We start from the raw sequence: 24,194 nt of genomic DNA, 5'->3' as shown, positions 1-24,194 counted from the left end.
ATGAAGTAGAAAAATTGGCATGGAATGACAACGAAAAACGAGCCGTCAGAACAGTCGGAGCGTTTGCTGCGACTGAGCCCCGTACGAACCCGTACATCTATTGCGCACGTGACCCTAGTGCGTCTGTCACCCTAGTTGAAGTCAAATTATTATGAAATGTGTACATCTTACAAATTGCGCATAGCGCAATTACGAAGCCCCGTACGACGTTCCTTTCAAATGTAACACAAATTTCAAGTTGACCTAAAATTTTAATTTATTGAGAGGCCTAAGGCCTAGTTACGGCCTTTGTCCAACGACCCAAATTTAATTTTTTTTCAACATCATTATATTCGGCCTTCGATTACCTTCCAAATGAAACAAAAATTAGGAAAATCGGACGAAATTTACTCGAGATATATGCAAAATACACTTAGGGCCGTGTAGCGGGCTTAGTCCAAGGACCCAAATTTATTTTTTTTTCCAACAACATTCTATTTGGTGTTCGATTACCTTTCAAATGAAACAAAATTTAGGAAAATCGGATCAAATTTACTCGAGTTATATGCAAAACACACTTAGGGCCGTGGAGAGGCCTTAGTCCAAGGACCCAAATTTTAATTTTTTTTCAACAACATTATATTCCTCGTTCGATTACTTTTCAAATGAAACAAAAATTAGGAAAATCGGATCAAATTTACTCGAGTTATATGCAAAATACACTTAGGGCCGAGGAGCGGCCTCAGTCCAAGGACCTAATTTTCAAACAATTACCTTTCATATTAGACAAAAACTAGCAAAATTGGATGAGATTTACTCGATTTATATGTAAAATACACTTAGGGCCGAGGAGCGGCCTCAGTCCAAGGACCCAAATTTAAAACGTTCTTCGCCACATTATATTCGGGCTTCGATTACCTTTCAAATGAAACAAAAATCAAGAAAAAAGGATGAAATTTACTCGAGTTATATGCAAAATACACTTAGGGCCGAGTAGCCTTTCACTTCTAGGGCCCTAACTCACGGGCCATTCACCCGATTTTAATAAACTTTTTTTTCCTGGATCGGTATCAACATTACCTATCTTTTGCCAACGTTTATTTTGCCATAAATATCACCAAAAGACCTTAAATCACTTAGGTGGCCCTAACTCACGAAGGGCCGACCTAAATATGCCCATCTTCGAACTTAGCCTCACTATTTTGACTATCTTTCAGGGAAAAAAAAATTTTGAAATCGGATTTGATTTACTCAAGATATCGACGTGACGGACAGACGGACAGACGGACAGACGGACAGACAAAATTTTTATTGCGGATTCGTCATCTATGAACATAGGCTAACACTTTGCCCTTACCGTCTGCTTCGAATTCCATCAATTACACACGACATCGTAATCCTATAAGCCCCTTTGTACTTCGTACGGGGCTAAAAACTTATGAAAAAGCAACTTTGTAACAGACAACCAAACAAAGCTTGAGATAGGTTTAAGTGTGTGTTGTTTTTCGTATGAGAACTTATCTAATTTCCGTAAGATTTTTTTGTCTACAGATGATTATGAATGACTAGTTTGACTGGTTGAAGCCTGGTGAAGCGGCAATACGACAGACGAATTAGAGAAATAATATTATGAGGCAGTCAATCAGTGAACTGATTGAATTAATTGCAGTAAAAGCAAAGGTATTTAGCTTTGTCGCTTGCTTGTTGTATGTCTTAAACATTGGTAAAGGGATAAAAATTTATATTTATTGTTCTAACGGTCACATATCCTAATGATCACATGCGAGTCTTTCGATGCTTGATAGGGAAAATAAAAATCTTCTAACAAATTGCGATGTTTAAAATTGATTCAAAGCTAATGAATGACTAAGCCGAAATAAAAAAAACAGAAAAAATTTTATCAGTCACTCAGGCGAACAAATTTTGTCTAATTCAGTGCTGGACGTCGTTTTAAACTCGCTATACGAAATTATTTAATAAAATTGAATTGTTGACTTCTGTGCGCGCTGAAATATGTTTCTATTCATCGGATTTGCTGTTGCGTACGTTCTGTACAAGTGGCTTACGAAGAATGACGACTATTTTCTGAAAAAGGGAATTCCTTACGAGAAGCCGTTACCACTTGTCGGAAATTTCCTTGGATTCATGTTGCAGAGAGAAACGTTGATTGATGTCATTCAGCGAAAATACGATAAATTCAAAAAATCAAAGTTAGATGCTTGCGATGATGTCGAATTTCATTTAAAATGTTCTCATGCCAATTTAATTTGCCAGAATCTTTGGATTATTCAACTTTAATCAAATTGGGTATATTGTCACTGATGCCGATTTGATCAAGCGAATTACAATCAAAGACTTTGATCATTTCGTCAATCATGACCAAAATTTCGACAACATTGATCGAGTGTTCAGTAAAAGTCTGTTCTCGCTGCACAATCAGCAGTGGCGGGAGATGCGAACGTAAATGTTACCATAGTCATAAATAAGTCGAAATAATTGTTCAGTGCAAGTGTATCTTTAAAGGATCTTATCGCCAATATTTACAAGTTCCAAAATGAAGATGATGTTCGGCTTGCTATCCAATCACGTATCCGATTTCATGATCCATTTCAACCGCAAGGCAGCGAAAGACGTTGATGTGTACGACATTTTCTCCAGATTTACTGCCGATGGTATTGCTACCGCTGCCCTTGGCTTCGAAGGCGATTGTGTGAAGAATGAAAACAGCGAAATTTTTAAGATTGTCAAGCAATCCTTAGCTGACTTTACTAAGTTCACCAGTGTCCTCAAGTTCCTTCTGGTGTCCATTGCACCGAAACTCTATGATTTGTTGGGCTACCAACTGGTCAATAGTAACGTGGTTGAATTTCTGAGGCATGTGACTATAGACACCATGCGCGATAGAGAAGAGAACAATATTACAAGGCCAGATGTGATTCAATTGCTGTTAGAAGTTAGAAAAGGGAAAGGCCAATTGAAAAGCAAAGAAGATGAAGTAAATGATGACGAACTACGAAACTTTTCCGCTCACCAGGAATTTAATGTCAGCACCAACAAGTCAACGACATCACTCAATATTAACGATGACGACCTGTGGATTGCTCAGTAATTTAAAATTTAAATTTTTTCAATTAAATGAAAAATTACTTCCTCACACGGACATATTCATGTTGCAGGACATTCATTTTCTTTGTTGCCGGCTTCAATACAACTTCTCATCTATTGCAAACATTGACTTACGAACTAGCGAAAAATCAAGATATCCAGCAAGAACTCTTCCAGGAAATCCAGGAAGTGGTATCATCACTCGATGGAAAACCAATAACGTACGAAGCACTCCACAAAATGAAGTATCTGGATTGTGTCATATCCGAGGGTCTACGAATGTATCCACCAGCAGTTCAAAGCGATCGCTGTTGTTCCAAGCCCATCGACCTTGATTTGGGTAACGGTAAAACGCTTCACGTCAATAAAGGAGAAGTGATTGGATTGCCAATTTACAACATTCAACACGATCCCGACTATTTCCCAAATCCCGAAACATTCGATCCGACACGATTCAACGATGAAAACAAGTCGTCGATTGTTGCTGGAAGTTATTTGCCATTTGGGATGGGGCAAAGAGCATGTATCGGAAGGTTGGTTGAAAATTTTATTCGATTTTACCCCGTTCATAACCCAAACATTGCAGTCGTTTCGCCTTGATGGAGTCGAAGCTGTTGGTATTTAATCTACTGTCAAATTATAAAATTGAACCGTCCAGTACCACCCCGGACAAACTCACTTTCAAAGCAGATTTGACAGCATCGGTCAAGGAAACAATTTACTTGAAATTCAAGGCCAGAAATTGAGCGTATTGAGTAAGATTGTATTCGGTTGAATAAACTTTTGTGTGCAAGTTTCATTGTCTCGATTCGAATTATGTAGCGGAATTGACGCTACAATTTAAATTCATTCAATATTTTCGTTGCCTGTTGTTGGTCTTACGTATTTCCGAAATAAAGAAGACCTTGACCATACGATCGCCCGAGCTTACCTATTCAGACATGCCTCACAAGAGGTGACGGGATGGCTCAGTGGTTACGTACTAGCCTTCCACCAAAATGATCCCGGTTCGATTCCCGTGACAGACAAATTCCGCATGGAATTTTTCTAGCGATTATATCGCATTGGTAACCAATGAAAGTAGATAAGTAGGTATGGCCAGTCCATACAAGTCGGAGCACATACGGATTTGCATGGCGCCACCTCAAACGAACTCATTTCTAGTGGAAATTTGCACTAGAAATGAGTTCGTTTGAGGTGGCGCCATGCAAATCCGTATGTGCTCCGGCTAGAACAAATTTGAACGTTTGGCCATACCTATCTATTTACTTTCATTGTTGGTAACGTCCTTAGTTCATTCAAGCTTCATAATTTGGGTAGTTGCGGTGTGTTTGGTGGCTGCAACGATGTACACACTGAATGAATCGTATGACATAACCCAAATACGATGAATTTGTGTACATATGTCTAGCCTACATTAAGGCGAGATATCAATTTCGCACCTAACTTTCCTCAGAGAGTAATTACATACTTCGAGGCGTGGTTCGGAAGTCACGTAAAGCCGGTGGTCCAGACTGAACTTGTAATTGGCTGTAAAAGGCTGTTAGAACGGTCTCAAAACCAAAACCAACCAACAAATATATTTGCTTATTGCGTTTACTAAGGATTTTTAAAATGACAAACTTATGAACGAAATACACTAATTAAACCTTAAGCTTGTGCAGAATCAACAACAGCTGAACATTTCCAGCTGGTCGACAAAGACATTAACTTTGTATCGAAAACAATTCATATGCAATCTGCATACAGTGCATACACACGTTAAAGTCATCTACGTGTGCACATAACACGTATGAATGTGGTAAACTCGTTGTTTAGAATGTGTTTTGATTGTATATTATACAAGTAGAGAATGTGCTGTGTTTGTTGATCAGTTGTAGTGTATAACAAATCATCTCTACCGTTTTCTGAAGCCGTGCTTCAAATTTCGTAGTAGGACTTACCTTAACCCAAAAGTTTGGTTGCGAAAAATTATCACGAATGTAGCTTAGGTGTCGCTGAGTTCCACAGCTATGAAAATAGCAGAGTAAAAAGTATTTTTTTGGATATTGGTAGAGGCAATGTCCCTCTACTACTAGTCCAACTAACTGCCACCTCTGTTACACAAGTATCCCCCGCCTGCAGAACCTTCCAAAAATTGTAATTGACTGTATTACGATTTGTCGATTTTTGACGCAGTAAAGTTGATATTTTTTCCAATGGTCGGGAAAGCTTACACTGTCCGAATGGTGACCTTGATCTCTAATCATGGCCCTACGTTAGTGAAGGGCCGTGACGCAAGTCCGTTCACACTGAAAAATTTGACAAAAAAAAATTTCCGCAGGACTGCAGGACACGAACTTTTTGACTTTCCCCCCTTTGCTCCTACTACCCCCAAAGTATTTTATTCGTAATCTGGGCGTCCATACGAGTTCAACGAGCTATCACACGCCTTATAAGGTTCAGATTTGGCCGAGATATTAAATTTCAAAACTTGGAAATTTGTAGAAATTTGTATGAAGAAATGGATTTTTATACATTGTGAAATTGATGAATTTTACCAACCTTTGTCACTCTGTCACTCTGTTACGGCGAAACTTTTTAATTTACCGGTGGATTTGGCTGAAATTTTCAGGGTATGTTAAGGACGTAATTCTAAGAAACTAATTTGAAGGAAATTTTATAAAAGCTTATAATTTCGGAGCTATGAGCGTGTTAAGCTATTGAGCTATAGGACCCATAACTCAGAAAATGTGGCAGATAGAAAGTTCGTTTAAAAGACAAATTTATAGAGTTTTAGATTTCAGTCGACACGTGTTTCATGGTTTTCCTAAAAAGTCGTCTATTTGGGAGCTACGAGCGTTTTAAGTGCGTGCTATGTCAGCCATAACTCAGAAAATACGGCAGATAGAAACCTCGTGTAAAAGACAAAATTATAGAGTTTTAGATTCTAGTCGATGCGTGTTTAGTCAACTTTCATAAATTCCTATTTAAACAGCTATATACCGCTATATTTACCTATATTTTCCTATAAATAAACATGTCACAGATGAATATGCTATTATATAGCTCTATATGCCTGTATATAGCTCAATATAGGTGAATATAGATATATATAGATGTCCATATATGGAATGCCTGAAACACCCCACACACATAACAAATTATTTCCATGTTAACAGAAACACTCTAAGTACCATTTTTCCCAATATATATCGTTTTTATTAAAATCCAATATGGCCACCGGCAGCCATTTTGTTAGGAAACCGAAAATAGTACCGACGCTTTACATTCGTTAATACCTTTCAAACAAAAAAAAATTCATGAAATTCGGTCAAAATTTACTAGAGATATTGACAAAATACTCCACGTTCACTGTACGGCCGAGTAGCCAGATAAGAGCTCACTCCAAGAGACCTAGCTCACGCTCCGGAGAACATAATTTCAAAATCTTTTTTTCCCTGATTGGTACGGTCAATACCTATCTAATAAAGCTAAAACAGACGAAATATGTTGAAATGTGGCCGACCTACAAGCAAAAACTGCTTGCCGCCCTGTGCCTGTTTCACACCAAGGGGTCTAACTCACGAGTCGGTCATCCGATTTCCATAAACTTTTTTTTTGTTGATCGGTATTGTAAATACCTTTTATTTGACGTATCAGTTACAAGTTTAACGTTTAAATGTCCGGAGATATCTTCGAAAAACCGTAAAGCACTTATTGGGCCACAGCTCGGGAGGGGTCGATCCAAAATCACTCATCTTCGAACTTAGCCTGTCTTTTGACATTACCAAACGGGAAAAAAAGAATTTTCAAAATCGGATGCGTTTTACTCAAGTTATCGTGCAGACGGACAGACGGACATTTTTTTTTCCACTGATTTGGCATCTCTAGACAACCACAATAGGTTTCCCCTTACTCAGGGAGTCCAATTCGACGTGTTACGGACGTATGCGTAAACGCATAAGACCCCAGTACTTCGTACGGGTCTAAAAATTTGCGTCAGATGTTGAGGAAGGAAAATTTTCATAATTGTGATATATATTCTTTTAAAGAATTCAAACGGAAGAAAGCCGATTCATCTGCCACTTGTGACGCAAATTTTTTTTGTTATAAATTTCTTCCTAAAATTTTTCTGGTAAGATTTTTGTTGATAAAACGCATATCTTTTTGCGTGTCGAATCTGCGTCACCTACACCGATATCAGTTCTTTTGTAAGTGGATAACAGGACTTGCGTCACACCTCCACTGTAAGTGGTTTTGGGCGATATGACATGCTAGTGCTATTTTAAAGCTCCATTATTCAGCTATTAACTTCAATCAATAGTAATGGTTACACCTGCCAGAGAAATCATTTAGCGATACGTTCGACTCCGAACTACAGTTTGTTCAGCTATAGAGAACACCATTTTTGATTTTGAAACTCATCGATGCTTTCAGTCAAAACTGAGTGATTATTTGTACATGGTTTTTTGGCGCAAAATTTGAATTCTCTAAGAGATTTTCAAATTTTGTGCCAAAATATCATAACCTCGGAACACTTTATTGACTGGGAACAGGAACAGATTAAAAAAAAATCTTCCATAAAAGATTCTTTACACCATCCGGAAGGAAACCAGGGGTTAGATGTTTTAAAATGGGTTTTTGTTTCGTTCGGTTGGATCGTTGGATTCGTTCGGCGTAAAATTTAAGACTCGCAACATTCTATATTCATCAATATATTTTCAAGTTTTCGTCTCTGTCTCTCGTTCTATCGACAAATATATCTATCTATGTACAATAACTCTAGCTACTCTTACAACTAACAGTTTTGATTATACATTCTACAGATTTTAAAGTTAAAACAATAAAAAATAATAATTCGAAACAATGAAGTCCAAGGTCCAAAATAAATAATTCTTTTTCTGTTACTCAGTTACGCGCTTACATTCTAATATTCACAAAATTTACGATGGGTGGTTTTGTTGTTGTTGTTTGTTTTAAAAACAACAAACATTTCATATGGATCATCTCACAAAGCTTGCACATTGCTTACTCCCTTTACACTACCATATTAACGAGAATCGTCTACTTACACGCCTAATTACTCAAAGTTCCTTAATTTTAATATTTGGCACAACTTTACAAATAATTTATCCCTAACAATGACCAAAAACAAAAAAAAAATTTAAAACCCGGAGGGCAGTCTTACTGTATTGTGTGAGTAATTTATCTTGAGCAGCTGCTTTAAGTTTTCCATTTTCATGCGGACAACACTAATATGAGATGAATATTTCGTTAAGTATTATTGTAATAAAAAGATCTATCAGACTAATCACTGTCGCTGCTAGCGTCGGCTGTACAAAATGTCTTAACAATTTTTGCTTCAATTAACTGGATGGTCGCTTACACATATTTCGTTATTTGTGCATAGAATTCTTGGAGACAAACTTGTAGCTGACCGAATGTTGGTCGTTCCATTGGTGACAGGGCCCAGCAATAGGCCATTATAGCGAAACTGTAAAGTGTAACGAACATGATGTTAGAAGAGGCAATTAGAATATTGTTTTGAAGACAAAAAAAAATTATAAAAAAAAACTAAAACTTACAGTTGATCGGGACAATTAACTGGTTGCGCTAGTCTGTATCCTTTCCGGAGGAAATCTTCCATTTCATCATCAACACTAAACCAAATTTGTTTATTAATTCAAAGTCACCGCACAACTTCCATTCAATGCGAACTTACATTTCCTGATACGGTTGACGGGCACGCGTACACAGCTCCCATATTAACACGCCGAAACCCCATGTGTCTGATGCTTCTGAGAAAATTTTTCGCTGTAACGCTTCCAATGACAACCATTTGATTGGACGATTTTCGCTATCACCTAAGCAGTTATAGTCAGCGGGAAACAGATCTCTGGACAGAGAACTGTCGGCCAATTTTATTCGGAGCTGGTCGTCAATTCTGGAAATTTAATTCGAAATTTAGTCGTCGATTCACACAAGAAAGACAATTTCAAGTGGACAAATTGGCACGCAAACTTACACGCAATTTCGTGCCGCAATATCTTTGTGAACGACACCATGACTGTGCAGATGACCCAATGCTAATGCCAATTGTGAGGACATCATTACAATTTGAATGGTGGTTAGACTTCGAGAAACCTACGAACGTTGCACAAGAAATTGTTAACAAAACATTTCGCAAAAGATCCGACAAAACTCTTACCGGTTCTTGTAAGTACAGCTTCAGATTCCGTGTACCATCTGGAGCTGGATACAGTAAAATTGGTGTTGTATGATCTTCAATGGACACACCCAATACAGACAGAATGCCAGTGTGAGACGCCCCATACAAACTCATTCCTTCTTGTAGCAAAACCGACACTTGACTTTGGCTGGCATGTTGCGCAACAGTTTTCACCAAAACGTCCTGGCAATCGTTGTACGTGCCACGATAAACTCTGCCAAACGTTCCCTCTTGTAATAAACTGGATAAACGAACGCGACAGCGCTGTACAGTCAACTCGGCAATGCGACGATGCAATTCTTCCGGTTCGGAGTAGTCAACTTTGCTGCGCGGAAGTGTTGATGTGGGTGCCGGTGGGAAGATAATCGATGGTGGACCCGACGATGGATGGGTTTGCAGCCGTTGAAAGCTTGATGTTCGTAATGGTTGGCCGTGGTGCGAATTACGTTTGGACGAACCCCGCGTACAATAAGCAATTGAAATCAAAACGGCAACCAATAGCAATGCGACAATACCGCCGATAACGAATGTCATGATTCCACTCGGTGGAGCTGCAACTGTTTCTAACAGTAGCGGATCGTCGACGCTGTTTTCTGTGTGGTCACTGTAATTATGAGATGAACAGCATACGTTTATGTTCCGCTTCCTTTACAATTTAAAAATGATTTTCGAATTTACCTTTCCAAACAAATCTTCTTCCGTTTGAACACCAACTCCGTTACATTATTTGTGGCTCGGTTCAGTGTCACTTCAATGGTTATCGTAACTTCAACTTCAGCTGGCCGCAGTCCAGTACATCGCATTTCTATCGAAAATGTTTCAATATTGGTGGGCATATTACCGGTGTGCGATATATTCATTGTTGGTCGTGGTAAAACGGCTACATCCGATGTTGCAATGTTTATATTGTAGGGTAGCTGGTTGGGTTGAAAGGCAATATTAAATTAAACGTTTATTTTTAGACTAATTAAATTGAGGTGTGAAATATGTTATCGGTTGAGGGCGTTTCACAAATGGCGGCGACACATATTTTCACTGTTAATTAAAAACCAATGCATTCGACAACAGATCGCATAAACCAAGATGTATTCATAGCTGGCCATATAGGGTGTAATATGTGAAAGGGAAGAGAACGAGCCATCAGAACAGTCGGAGCGTTTGCTGCGACTGAGCCCCGTACAAACCCGTATATCTATTGCGTACGTGACCCTAGTGCGTCTGTCACCCTACTTTGACCGTAAGCCTATTGCGCCGGTTAATGTAGTTAAAGTAAAATTATTATGGAATGTGTACATCTTAGAAATTGCGCATAGCGCAATTACGAAGCCCCGTACGACGTTCCTTTCAAATAAAACAAAAATTTCAAATAGCCCTAAAATTTTAATTTATTGAGTATAAATACACATAGGGCCTAGTATCGGCCTCAGTCCGAGGATCCAAATTTAATTTTTTTTTCAACAACATTCTATTCGGCCTTTGATTACCTTCCAAATGAAACAAAAATTACGAAAAACGGATGAAATTTGCTCGAGTTATATGTAAAATACACATAGGGCCCTAGTAGCGGCCTTAGGCCAAGGACCCAAATTGAATTTTTTTTCAACAACATTCTATTCGGCCTTTGATTACCTTCCAAATGAAACAAAAATTACGAAAAACGGATGAAATTTGCTCGAGTTATATGTAAAATACACATAGGGCCCTAGTAGCGGCCTTAGGCCAAGGACCCAAATTTAATTTTTTTTCAACAACATTCTATTCGGCCTTTGATTACCTTCCAAATGAACCAAAAATTACGAAAAACTGATGAAATTTGCTCGAGTTATATGTAAAATACACATAGGGCCCTAGTAGCGGCCTTAGGCCAAGGACCCAAATTTAATTTTTTTTTTCAACAACATTCTATTCGGCCTTTGATTACCTTCCAAATGACACAAAAATTACGAAAAACGAATGAAATTTACTCGAGTTGTATGTAAAATACGCACAGGGCCCTAGTAGCTTTTCACTTCTAAGGCCCTAACTCACGGTCCACTCACCCGATTTTAAAAAACTTTTTTTTCCTGGATTGATATTGACAATACCTATCATTTGCCGTGTCATTTACATTTCCATCGTTTATTTTGCCATAAATATCACCAAAAGACCTTAAATCACTTAGGTGGCCCTAACTCACGAAGGGCCGACCCGAATATGTCCATCTTCGAACTTAGCCTCACTATTTTGACTATCTTTCAGGGAAAAAAAAATAATTTGAAATCGGATTTGATTTACTCAAGATATCGACGTGACGGACAGACGGACAGACGGCCCAAATTTTTATTGCGGATTCGTCATCTATGAACATAGGCAAACACTTTGCCCTTACCGTCTGCTTCGAATTCCATCAATTACACACGGCATCGTAATCCTATAAGCCCCTTTGTACTTCGTACGGGGCTAACAATTTTCTGAAAATAGATTTTTGCCTTTAGGGTGTGCTTGGAAATCAGAAGCACAAACGAGAACATTTTCTTTCCAGCACGGAATGAACTAAATGACAATTGAAAGCATACTTGACCCATTTAGACAATCAAAAAAAATATGTCGCTGCTCATCAAGTCTGATTAAACTATTTGAATATTCTAATTATAATGCTCATACACATTCCGTTCATAATATTCGGTATGACTTACGCCGATAGAGTTTATAAGTTCTCTTCCCACTGTCTGAAATTTTCGTTTTATTTGTAGCCTACACACAACATTTTTGCTTCGAATAGCTTCGAATCGGTTCCAATAGATCTTGGCATGCATCACTGCCTCATTAAACGCGGTGTAATAAATCATTTTGTGTAACGTGTTAATGAACGAATGCAATGTAACGACGAAACACGTAATAAGTGAATCGAGTTGAATGCATAACAAGATGCAACACTTAGATTATGAATGATGGTTTTTTGTTCGGTTGTATATACGCAGCCGGTAATGAATAATGAGATGTTTTTGTTGTTGTTTTTGGTGAATAATGCTTACCGGTCGTCCAGCCAAACTTTGCCAGGTGAATGCAATGTCTCTAACATTTGCCGGAACCGGAACAATAAAATGAAGTGCATACTCATTCACTTGTCCGTCTCGCACATAATATAATTCAGCTGAAAGGCCTGGAAAAAGAAAGAAAAGAAAAAAAATTAAATTCTGAACGAGAAGTGTTGAATAATAAAATATAAACCGGGGGGATCGTGAGGATTTTTATGTTTGAATTCTATTTGTACTGGTGTAACAATGAGTTTGAATGAAAAAGCAATAAAAAAATCAGAATTTTTTAATTTTCTATTGTGTGAGCAGTTAAGAAAATCCAATTTTCAAATAAAAAAGGTGTTATAACCATTTGATCTATTGGATGTGACCCTCTCCATTCTTAAACGTTTTTTATTTTCTACATCTAAATCTCATATTCCCCTTTTCTACCAAACAATTTTTTTAAATAATCTTTCATGCTGGTTGGTGCATTGTTATTTAATAAGTAATCCTCATTGAAATATTTTTTTTTCCTTCTTTTTATTTGTATTTTTACTTTATTTTATTGCATAGGCTTAAAGATCAAATTTAATCCAACAAAAATTATTCGCACTCTATTTACCCGAATCAAAGTTGTTTTTTTTATTTTTTTAATATTATTTAGTATATATTTGTGCGTGTTGATTGTGTGTATGGAATTGAATTGAATACGATCAAACTTACACATAACGAACAAACAATTAAGAAATTTTGTTTAAGAATTTTTTCTACTTTGTCGGTACTTTGTGGATTTTGTTTTCGAACAAATAAATTGGTGTGTTTGTACGGCTTGTCTTGGGATTTTTGATCGGAGATATTATTATAATACGCCGGTGTATGAGAAAGATGTACCGAAATAAAATGTAATAATAATGAAATAACGAAAAACCATTGATGCTTTGCAGAAGACCCAACAATTTACAATCAAAAAATAGAATTTTAATTTCATTTAAATTGGAAATTGAAATTGGTGATGATGAGAATTTTTGTTTTTCCTACTCAGAATGTTTCGTAAATCTCATAAATTAAGTATGGTTTCCAATCCACAAAAAGTATTCCGTGAGAGTGCGAGCTGTCAAGGAAACTAAGCAAAAATTGACAAAATTTACACGGAGTACTTTTTTAGTAATTGGAAATCAAGCCTTAATGTTTGATTAGAGAGATTTCACGCTTTCAGCTGAGAGGTTAACATCATTTTGCATAAATCCAAATTGTCTACAAAAGGCGTGCAGATGTCTACAAAAATACAGAGCCTGCAAGCACTGAAAAATAATAATTTTTCTTCAACTCCTATCGTCTGGGAAATGTTTGAAAAAATGTATTCTGATACTCCCAAAAGACCTCTATAATTACATTGAACGTCAGTGGAATTCAGACATGAATTTGCTTAAGCTGTTTTTCATCTGGCTCACGCATACAAAGAAAAATGCGTTTTTATCCGACTTTACCACTACCACGAGTGTGCCTGTAACTATATTTCACCGGTGGCGGGACATTTCCACACCGTCCATATCGTCAGGAACGATATTATCGTTTTTTTGGACGATACTATCGTCTAAAAAACGATAATATCGTCCAAAAAATTTTCATCCAGGACGATAATATCGTCTAAATTGAAAAATTCTAAAATATTGTCTAGACGATAGTATCGTTTTCTTGTCGATATTATCGTTCAAAAAACGATATTATCGTTTTCTGGACGATATTACCGTTCTAGAAAATCTAATGGATATTTTCGTTTTCTGTACGATAATATCGTCCAAAACGATAATATCGTCCTGGGCGATATTATCGTTTTCTTAAATGATAATATCGTCCAGCACGATACTATCGTTTAAAAAAACGATAATATCGCCCAGGACGATATTATCGTTTAGTTTTGGGTGGCAATATTGTCCAGGACTCAATTTTACTCAGAGGTGCAGCAAGAACCGAATTCTCTTCCAAAATATCGAAAAACAATTGTCAGAGGAAATCACCTACACATCAGTGTTTAAAAAAGGCGTTTAGTTCGTCCCTAAATAATTCATCTTTTTACGAAATGAATACCAACTTAGATTGTACATAAAAAGCGTTTTAACACGCCGAGCGAGGGCCGCAATGCGAGCAGGGCGCCGGAACGGTGTCGGAACTTAGGAGTTAATTTTTTTTTTCTCGCATCGTCTCATAATTAGTCTGTGTAATTTTTCTATATAAAATTTAAATTTACGGAACCAAATGAACCAATTTGTAATATATATTTGCCGTCTATAAAAAGGTGTTTATCTACAAGATTTTGTGTTTCGTCTTCAACAACCATCCAGAACGATAATATCGCCCAGGACGATATTATCGTCTAGAATTTTTATTTTAAATTAATTAAAAACGATATTATCGTCTCAAATTAAAAAAAAATAAATTAATTAAAAACGATATTATCGTCCAAAATAACGATAAAATTGTTCAGAAAAAGAAAATAACGATAACGATATCCAGCGGATATTTTCATCCAGGACGATATTATCGTCAAAAAAACGATATTATCGTTTAAAAACGATATTATCGTTTTTTTAAACGATAATATCGTCAAGAAAACGATAATATCGTCCTGAAAATATTTTAAAATTTATAATTGTAGACGATATTATCGTCCAGGATGAAATTTTTTTGGACGATAATATCGTTTTTTAGACGATAGTATCGTCTAAAAAATGATACTATCGTTTTTTGGACGATACTATCGTCTGAAAAACGATAATATCGTTCCTGACGATATTGACCGTGTAGTTATGTCGCCTCATCTATTTCACCAATATAAATACGAATACGCACTGTTGTTTGTATGAGTGGACCAGCTGAAAAACAGCTAGAGGAAATTCATGTCGGAATTTTACTGACTCCGAGGATACACAAAAATGTGTCGAATTTCTCAGAAGATATTGTTACGTAGTTGACCTCCGTTTTTGTCGTCATGTATTTCAATGACATCTCTATGTTGTAGCAACGAAACATTAAAAATAATCGGGGAAATCAACGTTAAAATAAAAGATGATTTCCTCTTGAGGCCATTCATTGTTGATGTTGAGACCACAGAACTGAGTTCAGGTACAACCAACTTAAAATGCCCATTTGATTGACGACCACGTCATGGTAGTTTCTCTTCAAAGTAAGCCATTTCTTTGTATAGACACCCATTTGCGGCACTCAAATATTTCTTACAATAAACTTGGATGATTGTTAAAATAATTTTCATAATTTGGGTGGCTTTGAGTGCCGTAAACAAACAATAACAGTACAAGCAATTCAAAATTCATAAATAATTATCTGATGATTGACCGTTTAAAAGAAAAATATTTGAGTTTCAGGCGTCCATTCGATCACAATATTATTTTTATGGTTTCTTTTTTTTTGTAGCAATGTATTATACACATCGCCTAACCGCATGAAGTATAAATATGAAGAAAATAAATTTTAACGATAATTTCCATTAACAAACAAAAAACAAGCTCTTAACAACTTGATAATAACTTTATGAAGAAAAAAAAAATATTTCGAAAAAAAAACTGCAATCTCATCTATCCTTCTTGGCTTCGTTTTGAGTATTTGCTTATTTTGCTTCGAGTATTTTTTTTTCGTCTTTACTTCTCTTCAACCTCGTACACTATCATTATATTTTCAGCATGATTGCAGTTATACAATATGCATTATATACAAACATGTTTATATAGTCAACGATGTACGTTAAAATGCAATCCATCATGCTCAAGTTCAACAAGTATTCCATCTCCAGCAATTAGTATTCCATTCGCTCCAATTTGATATTTGTTTAAGATAATAATTTGGCAATTTTTCATGTTCTCGTTAACCGGCATCCGTCATAATATGCAGACACGATAACTAAATAATAAGATTGATGGACAGTGGATGGAAAATCCTGCCGGTTTATTAAATTGAGATAAGTTTCTGAATCAGACAATCAATTTCACTTGCGAATTTTCATTTCCGATGATCTGAGAGTTAATATTTTCTTCTAATTCAAAGCAGAGTATGATGATAAGTATTTCTTGATCAGCAAATTAAGTTAAACAACTGACTTACGTATTAAGTCCCACCATCCGCATTTATGTTCCTTTTATGAGAAAAATCCAAAGACTTTCACATCTAAGTTCGAATTAATTCGCCATAAATTCAATTTACCAGCAATGTAGAGGTAGTTTGCTTAGTTTAATTAAATTTCATTCGGTTTGTAAAGTCATAGTTTACTGACAAAAGGGCGACCGAATCATAATTGAATTCAATTTCCTTTCTGCCATTAAATGCGATTCGTATTCAAATATAGGCGGTATATGCATATCCCGCTGTAAAGTGGTTACTTCCATCGGTTCAATAAACTGTGGTTGAACATCAGAGCCATTTTTTTTTCTAGCTTTTTTCATGGACTAATTAATTAAAAAGCGAAGTGATTTCCCTTATGCAGGGACCAATTTTGAGAAAATTTTAAAGAAAATTTGGGAAAATTGAAAAAATTTAGGGAAAATTTTTGAGAAAATTTAGGACAAATTTGAGAAAATTTTTGGAATTTTTTTTCTTCAATTTTCTCAAAATTTGAGAAAATTGAGAAAATTGAGAAAATTGAAAAAATTTGCGAAAATTTGGGAAAATTGAAAAAAATTGGGAAAATTGAAATAAATTGGGAAAATTTTTGAGAAATTATTTTGGGAAAATTGAGACAATTTTGGAAAATTTTTGAGAAAATTGAAAAATTTTGAGAAAATTGAAAAATTTTGAGAAAATTGAAAAAACGTTTTCTCAAAATTAGTCCCTGCTCTTATGCCAGTGCAGTGTGATAAAAAAAATAGTTTTACAATAACGTTCATCTTTTAAAAGTTAATGGGAGTAAATGCCTGCATGGCATCACTGTATATAGTCATATATAAAAGCTATACTTCCAACTTCCATCCATTTTCATCGATATATTTTCACATTCAATGACAGTGCCACTGCTGTTAACGCAATGTAGTCATTGTTTATAAAGTGCACTTACTCAACGAAACCTAATGCAATTGAAAATTCATTTTCAGGAAAATTTATGAACTACCAATACACATTGCATATATTATGCGAGCGTCGATGGTATGAAAGCTTCCAATTTTTTTTAAATATTTTTTATTTTAAAGTTCAATGCAACCGAACAAAATGTTTGGAATTGATCAAATGCAACGCACGCTTTCGTGCATAAATTTGTACATAAAATTTTCTATGTTTACTTTAAATATTCGAATTTGAAACAATTACAACATTTTTTGATGGCCGCTTGTTTAATTGAATCCAATTGTGGAATTGTTTAAATTCGAAAAATTTTGAATTCGGTTTTTTATTCGATAAAATTCTATTTTAATTTAGTATCCGACGCGTTATTTAGTTATTTTACGATTTGATTTTTTTTTTCGTTTTTTTAATTTTATTCATTTTTATTGAATCGAAAAAAAACCGAATGCTCATTGTTCGTGTTCGATGTGTGATTGTTATTGGAAGATAAATATTTTTGTTTAATGCGGTTGTTACTTTTTTCCCGTCTATTTTCGTTACAAGAAAACAATATCGCATAGTCATCAAAACAAATAATGGTTTTTTGTTGTTATTTCTTTTTTCCCTCCTTTCGGTTACGTTCCACCTTAAGTAGGCACTCAGCGCTCTTTTTTCCTCGTATGGACTAAGGACCGATGTTTGAATTAGACATACAAATTGACTGATGTAATGGTTCTTCAACAACTTCAAAATATATTATAATTCGATGGATACAATCATCAGAATGTTGTTAATGTTTAATGGAATTTCATACAAGTTTAAGTCGGGGTCGTATCGAAGAATGGGCTGGTATTCGATATCTTTAAAAACATTATTCGGGCGATCCTTTCAAGATGTTTTTGAATGAAATTATCTCTATTCTCAGCGGACTAAGTTAGTGTACCATCTGATCGTTTTTACTTGAAATTAAAAACATAGTCGCTCGATCTGTGCAGTTGTACGTACTAGCTAGCTACATGTTCAGTGTGTTGAAGTTACTAAGATTAATAAATTATCTTCGAAGTCCACAGTCAAGAAAAACCACTGTCGTCCTACATCTGTTCATTGTAGAGAACAACTGGACTGGGCAGATTTTCACTCTATCACCAGGACATTGTAATATACAAACTCATGCCTTCATCATTGTATGAAATAATAGTGTCCACGTTAGCATAGCAAGTCCTATAACTAGAAAAAATTTCAAAATTTTTTTTTTGTCGTAGACTGCAGAACCATATATACAGCAAATATTGAAGTTCCACAATTCAAATACAAGTGACTCCAAATTAGCTTAAAAAAAAAACTAGGCGTCCGTACGAGTTCAACGAGCTATCACACGTTCTTGCAGCTTAAAATTTGGCCACGCAAAAAATCTTCCAAGAAGCCCCATTTCCATACATTTGGTCAATTTCAGTACTTTAAACGAAATGAAAAAATCCTACGTTACTTTGTTAGTCCGTCCGTCCGTCCGTCCGTGTTTCCTATCTTCTAAAGTCTTCTTTAGATTTTGTTGAAATTTTGGGAGTAGATTCTAGTCGTCATTCTAAGACATTTCAAAAAAAAATTTGGGGGGAACCGGCCTCGTTTCGGAGCTAGGGCTCCTCGAAGTTCCCATATAAGCCCCATATAAGAACACCTTTAAGTGTGTGTGTGTGGATGGGTATGGTAGAACAAATTTGTTCGGCTTTGGTAAGCTCTGCTCGCCTCAATTTTTTTTTCCTAAATTTATAATTTTTTAAATTTTTCAAATTTTTTAAAATTTTTCAATTTTTTTTAAATTTTTCAAAATTTTTTAAATTTTTCAAAATTTTTTAAATTTTTCAAAATTTTTTAAATTTTTCAAAATTTTTTAAATTTTTCAAAATTTTTTAAATTTTTCAAAATTTTTTAAATTTTTCAAAATTTTTTAATTTTTCAAAATTTTTCAAAATTTTTTAAGATGAAATGAATCAGAATTCAAAATTTTCGAAATTGGATGTGACGCATTCTGCGCTTGTACGCAAAAACTGTAACAGGAAAAATTTGACCAAAGCAATTCTAGAAACAAAATTTTACCAAAAAAATTTTGCGTCACAAGTGGCAGATGTTGAGGAAAGTACTTTTAAGAAATTTTTTAAAATAGGCAAGAATACGTCCTAATACGTCCGAATCATCTGCCACATTGTGACGCAAAATTTTTTTGGTAAAATTTTGTTTCTAGAATTTCTTTGGTCAAATTTTTCCTGTTACAGTTTTTGCGTACAAGCGCAGAATGCGTCACATCCAGCGATATCAGTTGTTTTGGAAGAATGCACAGGGACTTGCGTCACTTTTACTCTTTTGAGTGTTTTTGACTGATTAACAACACTTCATTACGTAAATGCATTGGGATAAATTGTTCGTCTTATCGCCTTTATTGCATTAACATTAAAAGGAAACTAACGAGAGGTCAAACAAATAAAAATCCTGCGTAAACGTAATGGAATATACGGCAAACACTACGCAATATACATCTTGCATGCATTTCGTAATTGATCGTCTCAACACACCAAACTGGCGACAGAGATATAGCCATTATTCACGAAAAATAGCGTGTCTCATTCCAGGTAAATCGAATAGAGCATTATACGTTCGGTTCTTTTTTTTTATATATTTTATCCAGCGATAACATCATTTTAACATGCTCAAAATGCACAATGATTTAGAACCCTATCCGTATCGTAATATGAGATCTTTGAAAACGAACAAAAAAATATAATTTTTGTATACAAAAACGAACGAATCAACTCGCAGCACACATGGGTCCGGTATTAATTAAACATAAGTTTTTAATGATTTGTTTATTTTCGGTTTGATTTTTATTTCATAATATCAGAGATAACCAACTGTCTACAATGAAATTAATTTACAACTATAAAACGCATGTTTTTTGGTTGTCACATCAGATGCCTGAATTTATTTGTTAATTTATTTTTGTTTGATGGTTTTTAATAATCGTCGTCTTTTATTTTTCGTTGGTTCGTTGTTCACCACTTTAAACTTTAACATTTTCTCTGATCCAAGTCAAGAAACATATAAAATCACCAACATTTTTGCCTACCATATCTTGTTCTTCATAAGGTCGAAGGAATTTTATTTTTAATTAGTCTTGTTGATGTTAGAAATGTTTTCTTGTGATTTATGGACTTGTATCTATCATTCAAATTTTGATTTATTCAAATGAGTCATAGCCCATACGTTAACCCGGTACATTTTTCGTTTGCTGATTTATAGCACAGAATTAATTAAACGAAAAACGAGATGAAAAACAAGAAGAAGTTAATTCCGAGTGCTTCGAGTGAAATTTCCACAAACTAATTCGTAATCGAAATAAATTTTTTATTTTATCATTCATATCCGAACGTGTTTACATGCAGACAAAATTTATGTTAAGTGATTAATGCTAATCATAAAACTATGAACTGTGTACTTCTCTGTGTGCATGCTGTAAAATAAAAGTAAAAAATAAACAAAATATTTTCTCATTCTCCTTATTATTATTTTTTTTAATATCTTCCATCATTTTGTGGCCGTAATATACATACTGTGCAAGAGAGGCCGATGGTGTAGATGTTATCATATTTGACAAGACAAGTGATGTGTATTTCATATTATTTTTTGTTTTTTTTTCCTTCTCTGCTGCTTTGAACCGTGTTTCGACTACATGGATGGATATTAAATATCATGTGAAGAGGTGGAGGTGAAATGAAAACATAGTTAATGTAATATGAAAATAAAAAATAAATAATTTATTATTCTGAATTGAATAAAAGATTATTTTAAATAAATTCTGTGTTGTATCTGTAAATAGAGAACAGTATCAGAAAATGACCATCATCGTATAATGTTTTTAGTTAATTGAAAAATGTTAAACAATTTATTTTTTTCGGTTTCTTCTACGAGGTACAAGAATAAATTGTTGAATATTATAAACATACGTTTCAAAGTCTGGTGTGCAGTTAAGTATTGACATCAGATATGAAGCAATGAATAATATATTATGGTTGCTATCTTATATCACATTGAACTATTTCTGATATCAGTGGACACAGTTTGACCATTGCACTGCTAGTTTTCAGTTAGGTCGCGTGGGAGTATTATTACTGCCCTTAAATCTTTTATTTTGCATCAGGCAGGCCCTAAGATTGGGAAATTAATTCCCAAAATTCCCAAAAATTCCCAAAATTCCCAAAAATTCCCAAAATTCCCAAAAATTCCCAAAAATTCCCAAAATTCCCAAATATTGAACTGAAGTGAAGAAGTCGTCTGTAGAGACGCAGATGTCTTTTCACTCAGGAACTACCCTTTAAATATTTGAACGATCAGTGGATATTATCCTTATAAACTTTTTAATACACAAAATGACCTGTTTTAAGCCGATGGAGGAACCCCAAAAGATTTAAGTGTTAAGTGCAATGAAAATAACACTTTGTTCATAAGGAATATGCATTGACATTGCCTAATCACGTCAAGCACATTACGTCCGAGGTTCCAAATTTTTGGGAATATTTGGAAATATTTGGGAATATTTGGGAAGTAGAAGATTGAAGAAATGTATACGATAGAAAATACCTGCTGTAATGTCGCTGTATATTCCTAAGTCACTCGTGAACAGCTACTCTTAGCTTTCTTTTGAATTTCGACTGACCGAAATCAGCGCTATTTTTTCGGGGACTTTCTTATATACTACCACTACATATAAGAAAGTTCCGAAAAAAATGGGGCTGATTTCGGTCAGTCGAAATTCAAAAGAATACCCTCTAAAAAAACTTCTCATTAAATGTCAGTGGCATTTAGACACGACTCATAAAGCCTGGTTGATAACAATACAAAAAAAGAAACCTAACATTTTGGCAGAATTTATTCAAAAGGATCAATTTTTTGGAATTAATTCCTAAATATTCCCAAAAATTCCCAAATATTTCCAAATATTCCCAAAAATTCCCAAATATTCCCAAATATTCCCAAATATTCTCAAATATTCTCAAATATTCTCAAATATTCCCAAATATTCCCAAAATCGATTCCCAAATAATAGGCCCTGGTGAAAGGTTTAATAGTTATTTGTTCATTGAGGGAATAAAAGTTGGAAATTGCATTTCGAGGGTGTTGCTTTTGGCCAGAGAACAGCGAGGGCCACAAGTCACCCGAGAAAATGTAATGTCCAACTTTTTACCCGTGGTAAACGTTAGTCACAATAAATGATTTCGAAGTTTTAATGGATGGGCCTGCCAGTGAAATGAAACTGTAAAATGAAGAGTATCAAAGAAACTGTTCTACAATGAAAGTCATGGAAACTGCATTCACGAATTGACATAATCTGCAATAACAGGTCCGCTTAAGTTCACCTGATCGGTAGAAAACATTCAATTTTTGAATTCAATCAATGACTAGATGCCTCAAACTGAAATACACAAAATAATGTTCCAGATTTTATTGGTGTATCTTCTGTTAAAGATGTAAATGTCGGTTGAATAAACTTGAATGTAGTTTTTCATATTTTCATTTCAATTTTGTTGTAATAAATTAGATCAAAGGTTATTAAGACCGAACGATAAGCGATAAAAAGGCGGAAATTAAGACGAAATAAAATTAAAAAAAAAAGCTGAAGATAAGTTATAGAACTTTCAGTCGTACAAGCGCGTAGAGAGTATTTCCATTCCATTCTTTTTACATTTTATTAATATTTGTTTCCGTTGACATTCTATTTTTCTTTTTTCGTTCTTATAGTCGTTTGGGGTAATAGAACAACAAGTCAACTAGCAGTCGTAACTTATCGCTCATGCCATTTCGTTTTCATTTCTAGATTAATGTCATTCAGTCAAATTCAATTACGTTTGCTTAAATTCGTCTATCTTAATGACATATCTTGCACAATCCTTCCACATTAACTATGTTTCACATAAATTTTTCACATAATCTGAACGAAATAATCTCATAAATTTACACAAATAAATCCAAAACAATCATTTAAACAGCGTAAACCTCAGCCTAAACCACCAGCTTCGTGTACATTTTTATAATATATATTTTTGGTTCATTCGTTATTACCAGTGAGACTTCCAAGCTATAAGAATATGGCAGCACCAAACAGACAATAAAAATCTTCACGATACACATTTCACAGCTAATTAAACCAAAAAATAGAGACGATGTCGATGTTAATCAGTAAAGACAACGTCTTGAACTCTGTTATGTTTTATTTTTTTTTTCTTCTTATTTTTCGTTCTTGCCGCAGAAGACCACATTGCAACGATAATGAGATTTCGTGACTTACCGTTTGGTGCTGTTTTCTGTTTCAATATTTTTCTTTGCTTGCTATTTATTTAAGAGAGGTTTCGTTCGTAGCATACGAGTTATGACTGCCTTGTTGGCTCAAGTAAAATAGGAAGAAAGAAAAAAAATCGTGTGAAATGGACTGCGATTGACATATTATAAGAAAAGTGATGAAGCATTAGAATGTGACGAAATTTCTCGTCTCATTTTTTTAACAGATTCTGTGTAGGTCCACAATTGTAATTAATTTTCTTTTTTTTTGTTTGATTAAGCCTAATAAAAATTGTTGTATCACTCGAGAATGATGGAGATAAAAGTGTGGTTTTAAGTCAACATAAAGTCGATAAATAAAAAAAGAAACGAAAAAATGATTCTGCTCCATCCATTTCACACTATAACGCGTTGGCTTTAAAACGTGAAATTGTTATTTGATATTTTCTCTCGTCGAGTTTTATGTGCCGTTGCTTGAAGAAGAAACAACAGAAGAAAAAAAAAAATTCTGTATTTTATTATGCAAACAA

At 34.8% G+C, this 24,194-nt stretch overlaps 2 protein-coding genes across 2 annotated transcripts in view; one reads left to right on the top strand and one right to left on the bottom strand.

The window, feature by feature from the left end:
• Positions 1 to 1,898: 1,898 nt before the first annotated feature.
• LOC119084652 (probable cytochrome P450 9f2) lies at positions 1,899 to 3,988 on the top strand. The gene is made up of 5 exons (XM_037194721.1): positions 1,899 to 2,189; positions 2,254 to 2,439; positions 2,503 to 3,084; positions 3,156 to 3,617; positions 3,671 to 3,988. The coding sequence occupies exons 1-5, from the start codon at positions 1,993 to 1,995 to the stop codon at positions 3,828 to 3,830; spliced, it is 1,587 nt and encodes a 528-aa protein (XP_037050616.1). The 5' UTR covers positions 1,899 to 1,992; the 3' UTR covers positions 3,831 to 3,988.
• A 3,777-nt stretch (positions 3,989 to 7,765) lies between these two features.
• The window catches only part of LOC119084654 (tyrosine-protein kinase Dnt-like), a 42,365-nt gene continuing 25,936 nt past the window's right edge, over positions 7,766 to 24,194 (bottom strand). Inside the window, exons 2-8 of the mRNA XM_037194722.1 lie at positions 12,310 to 12,437; positions 9,974 to 10,212; positions 9,275 to 9,899; positions 9,092 to 9,210; positions 8,789 to 9,010; positions 8,652 to 8,726; positions 7,766 to 8,560 (exon numbers count right to left, since the gene is read on the bottom strand). Of these exons, the coding sequence (XP_037050617.1) occupies positions 8,449 to 8,560; positions 8,652 to 8,726; positions 8,789 to 9,010; positions 9,092 to 9,210; positions 9,275 to 9,899; positions 9,974 to 10,212; positions 12,310 to 12,437 (1,520 nt within the window). The 3' untranslated portion in view covers positions 7,766 to 8,448. The remainder of the gene's footprint in view (positions 8,561 to 8,651; positions 8,727 to 8,788; positions 9,011 to 9,091; positions 9,211 to 9,274; positions 9,900 to 9,973; positions 10,213 to 12,309; positions 12,438 to 24,194) is intronic.

This window comes from Bradysia coprophila, unplaced genomic scaffold (genome assembly GCF_014529535.1).
Source record: "Bradysia coprophila strain Holo2 unplaced genomic scaffold, BU_Bcop_v1 contig_87, whole genome shotgun sequence".
Classification (NCBI taxonomy): Eukaryota; Metazoa; Arthropoda; class Insecta; order Diptera; family Sciaridae; genus Bradysia; species Bradysia coprophila.
Note: the sequence above shows the minus strand (reverse complement) of the source record. Positions and strands in the feature narration are given on the sequence as shown.